Raw genomic sequence first — 4,855 nt, 5'->3', positions numbered from 1 at the left:
AAATCAGGTATGATTTTATAGTCGTAAATGTCAAAGAAACGACACTGAGTTGGGCGATATTACCAACCGACCCACCAACCATATGGATTTTTTTGCCCATTTTACCCTTTGCATTTTACGATGACAAAGTTTTCCATGTTCGAAATGGCTGTTTGATAATTTTTTAAAGTAACGATTCTAATGTCACCTCACCTCTACACGTGATTGATATAGCATGCAAACAAATCAAAAGCATTTGAATGGCCTCTGAAAAGTTAAATCTAAACCATTAAGAGATTTATACATTTCCAAGATTTGAAATCATTTGACACTAACTAAATAGTTCAGTTTAACACTAAGATATCGGAACAGTGATATCAACAGTTATATATAGATATTTATAATTCTAAAATTCTTTGTTTCTTGAGTTTGCGGTTGATTATAATACAATCTACTTATGATATTTTAATATGTAACTCCTCTTTAAGATGATAATAATAGGAAAAGAGAAAAGAACGACAATCAAACAGTTTTGTTAGAAATTTGTGTGGATTTTTGGGAGCGTTTTAAATACAATAATAATGTTTTAGGGCTGATGAATTGATTAGATAGTGACAATCGATAGGGGTATAGTAGGGATGAAATTTTGTTTTGCACTTAGCACAATAATAAATGATAGACAAAACTTCAAAAATGGTCCCTGTGGTTTCCAGAAATATCAAGTTTAGTCCCTAAGTTCAAAAAACCTCACAGATGGTCCCTGTGGTTTCAAAACTTTTAACAAATGGTCCTTCCGGCTCACTCCGTTAGCATTTCACCGTTAACTCATTTTTTAATAAAATATTGCAGTGGTAATTTCGTCATTTCAGTTATAACCTTCTCTCTTTAATATGAAATGATTACTTGCTTGCACATCACTACCCGTCCCTCTCCCAAGAAGATAACCAGTTACAGGTTTAGTCATCGGGTTCATTCCCATCGCAGAAGCAAGAACAGAAATTGGGATTTAGGGTTTTAAGCTGCAGAAATTGCAATGGTGCTATCAATATGGTGTTTTCGAGAAAAATTTGTAACCGTGGAGGACTTAGGAAAAAGATACGGTACAATACTACAACAAAACTTGTTTTTTCTTGGTCTATTGTGTTGACGTAAGGAAATCATTGATTTTACTCTTTTTTTTTGTGTTTACAGAAGGTTATGACAACAATTTCACATTGAAGATACACTACAGTGGTGTCTTCACCAAAGCACCTGGAAGGAAATACGTTGATGGTGTTGTAGCATATGTAGATGATGTTGACACTGATTTATTTTCAGTTCATGAGCTTGACGACATGGTTCGAGAACTAGGGTACAAAAATGAGCAAACCCTTTACTACCATTTTTGTATCCCTGAATACCCTTTGGACTATGACTTAATGCCTTTAGGTAATGATCAAGATGTACTTAAAATGGTATCATATGTCCCTAAACACAGACTTATTAGGGTGTATATTGAAACTGGTCAGACAAGGGTAGCTACTTATTACAAGTCTCCTTCTAAAGTTGTTATTGAAGAGTTGGAGCCTGATAGTGTGTCACCTGAAATGAATAGAAAGAAACCTTGTAGGAGAGAAGCAGGATCATGTAGTAGAAAGCTTGATCTAAACAAGTCTATGAACCCTGATTATGAGCAGTCACAAGTGTTAGATGTTGATGAAGGCCAAACATTACTCAAAGAGTATTGTACCATTTATAAGGTCACAAGGCAAACAAAGTCATGTTATTCAAAAGGAAGTGGTGAATCATGAAATTGAAACTCAAGAAGAAGTGATCACTAGTGCAGTTGAAACTGAAGAACCATTGGGAACTTACCATGTATAGGAACCAAGCTGCCAAGCTGATGATGGAGCTAATAATGCAACAGTTGATGATTATGAACCATTTATAGAGGATTACTCACTTTATGCTGATTATGATGTTGAGTTTAATGTTGAAACTTCATTTGAAAAACAACCATAAGTGGATTATCTAGAGGGTATGGTGAGTGATGATAGTGGAGAAGCTTTCTACTCTGAGAGTGGCCATGGTTCTGAGGATAGTGGAGATGATTCTGATGACAGTGAATACAATGTGGATGAGTCTAATATACAATTTGATGTAGATGTAGACATGAGTGAATTCCATAATGCTGTTGATGTAGATGAACATGGAATCTTGAACAATCATTCAAAAGATGAAGGGATTGACATGGTTGATGATGAGTTGGAAGTTATTGCCACTGATGATTATCAATTTGCAGGATTTCATGAAGATGATAGGAAGAGACTGCTAAAAGAGTTGAGTAAGTCAAGTACATGCTCACATGGAGAGGTTCATGTTAAACCATTTCAGATTGGCCAGGTCTTCAAAACCAAGATTGATGTTAAAAACTACATGAACTCACATGCTGTAGCAACAAGGAGGTCTTTATACCTAGCCAAAAATGACAAAATCCGGATTAGGGTGAAATGTAAAGGTGTTGTAAGTAAGCCTTCTACAGGAGTTGATGGTGGTGGGCCCTCAACTAGAAGTAGGGCAAAGTGCAAGGGTAAAGATGTAATTGCCAATAAAGGTACATGTCCATGGGCAGTCCAAATATCGAGGGCTGATGAAATTCAGGATTGGTTAGTGAAAACAGTACAGGATGAGCATAAATGTTTGCAAACAAGGGCGGTTAAAGCTTGCACTTCCAGATACGTAGCAAACTTAATTGTTCAACAAATACAGAGTAACCCTAAAATTCCAGTGAAAGCTTTACACGAAGAGTTGTGCAAGAAACTGGAGGTAGGAATGTCATTGCAAAAGGTTGCTAGGGCAAAGTCAATGGCTGAGCGTATCATTAGTGGGGACTACCAAGTACAGTATGGATTTTTGAGGGATTATGTGTTGGAGCTACTCAACACTAATCCTGGTACAGCAGTTCGGATTGATGTGTATCCAGAAACCTCCCTGTCTGTTACCACAAGAACTTTTAGAAGAATATATGTCTGTTTAGGTGCATTGAAGTTAGGATTCAAATCTGGATTAAGAGATTTTCTAGGTCTGGATGGTACTTTCATGAAGGGCCCTTACCCTGGGCAAGTGTTAACTGCTGTAGGGTTGGACTCAAACAATGGCATATACCCTGTAGCATATGCAGTGGTAGAGACAGAATCAACAAGTAGTTGGACCTGGTTCTTGGAACTGTTAGGAGAAGATCTGGATCTGGGACCAAATTCAAACTTTACCTTTATTTCAGATAGACAAAAGGTGTGTACCAGCTAACTTTTTTTATTACCTTTTCTAAATACATTTGGTTAACTAATGTTGCATACATTGACTTTTGTTTAGGGAATAATACCAGCAATGGAGAAGGTATTCCCTAGTGCAGAATACAGGTTCTGTTTGAGGCATATCCAGGATAACATGAAGAAACAATGGAAAGGAAAAGACTTAAGTGACCAGCTTTGGGAGTGTGGTAGAGCAACAACAGTCAATCATTTTAACAGAGCAATGGATGAGTTGAAGAAGATCAATGCAGAGGCTCATGCTTGGGTGTCTAAGATCCCAGCAAACACTTGGGCTAAATCTCACTTTAGTGGTAAGTTTCTAGAAATTTATTGAGAAATGTTAATCTTCCCTGTTGTGTGTTTACTATATGTGTAATTGTCTTCTGTTAATATCTATTATTCAGGAAGGGCACATACTGATTGTTTGTTGAATAACCTTTGTGAGGTATTCAATTCTAAGCTAGATGAAGGTAGGGATAAACCTATTATCACTTGCTTAGATTATATTAGAGAGTATCTCATGAAGAGGTTATGTGTGGTGCAAAAGGAAATAGATAAGTGTGAAGGACTTCTAACCCCTACTACAACTACACTGTTTGAAAAGATTAAGGCTGATGCATCAAAGTATGTGGCTAAATACAATGGGGCAGGGAAGTACCAAGTGGCAAGCACATGGCAAGACCAATATGTGGTAAACTTGAATGATCAAAGTTGCAGTTGTAGGTTTTGGGAGATTACAGGTTTCCCATGTAGACATGCTGTTTGTGCTATATGGGACAAAATTGAAAATGGTGAAAATGCCCCACATGTTGATGAATGGGTCCATCCTTGCTATAGGTTATCAACATGCAAAGCCATGTATTACAACAAAATTGATACATTGAATGGACGTACAATGTGGCCTAAAAGTGACTGCCCATTTACTTTACTTCCACCAAAACATAAGACACAGGTTTGTATTTAAAGTAAACCAAAAATATAGTATACATGTGAACATGGAATGAATTTAATTTTAACTATAGTATATCAACATGTGTAGGTTGGGAGGCCTAAGAAGAAGAGAAGGAGGGGTGTTGATGAGCCAAACAGTCAAGCTGGTAGATTGAGCAGGAAATATTTGGCAGTCACTTGTTCAAAGTGTTATAACAAAGGGCACAATTCCAGAACATGTAAAGGGCATGGAGGCAGTGGTGAAGTTGTAGGGGGCTGAAACTTAGTGGTTATTAGTGTTGGAATAGTGTCTAAGCCCGTAACTATATTTGGTATGTACTTGACCCGGTTGTGCATGGTCCTTTTGGGTTATCTTCTCCAAAGCAACTTGACAAGGTAATTTAAGGAGAAAGAGAGAGTATTATGATTTATTAATATATTATAAGAATAATATATTCAAGGAGAAATCATATTTATTTAATTAGTATTGGTCATAAATTAATTAGGAATTAATTTGGTGGTCAAAAAAGATTAATTGAATAAAGGGGTATAAACTATCAAATGTATGATAGTTGAGTTTTTGGTTAAGGAAACCTAATGGGCTTAAGGGGGAACGAAATTATGATGGGTATCCATCATATTTTCATCCAAGGGCC

General features: G+C 36.6%; 1 protein-coding gene across 1 annotated transcript; it reads left to right on the top strand.

Moving 5' to 3' along the window:
• The first annotated feature begins 1,998 nt into the window (after nt 1-1,998).
• On the top strand, nt 1,999-4,479 carry LOC145087247 (uncharacterized). Its single transcript, XM_079025168.1, has 4 exons — nt 1,999-3,249; nt 3,331-3,580; nt 3,674-4,221; nt 4,309-4,479. Exons 1-4 carry the CDS (start codon nt 1,999-2,001, stop codon nt 4,477-4,479), a joined length of 2,220 nt encoding a protein of 739 aa, XP_078881294.1.
• Nucleotides 4,480-4,855: the final 376 nt, after the last annotated feature.

The sequence above is a fragment of the Lactuca serriola genome, chromosome 2, assembly GCF_051521515.1.
Source record: "Lactuca serriola cultivar US96UC23 chromosome 2, Lser_US96UC23_V15, whole genome shotgun sequence".
In the NCBI taxonomy this organism is placed as follows: domain Eukaryota; kingdom Viridiplantae; phylum Streptophyta; class Magnoliopsida; order Asterales; family Asteraceae; genus Lactuca; species Lactuca serriola.
This window is presented reverse-complemented; position numbering and strand designations above follow the sequence as displayed.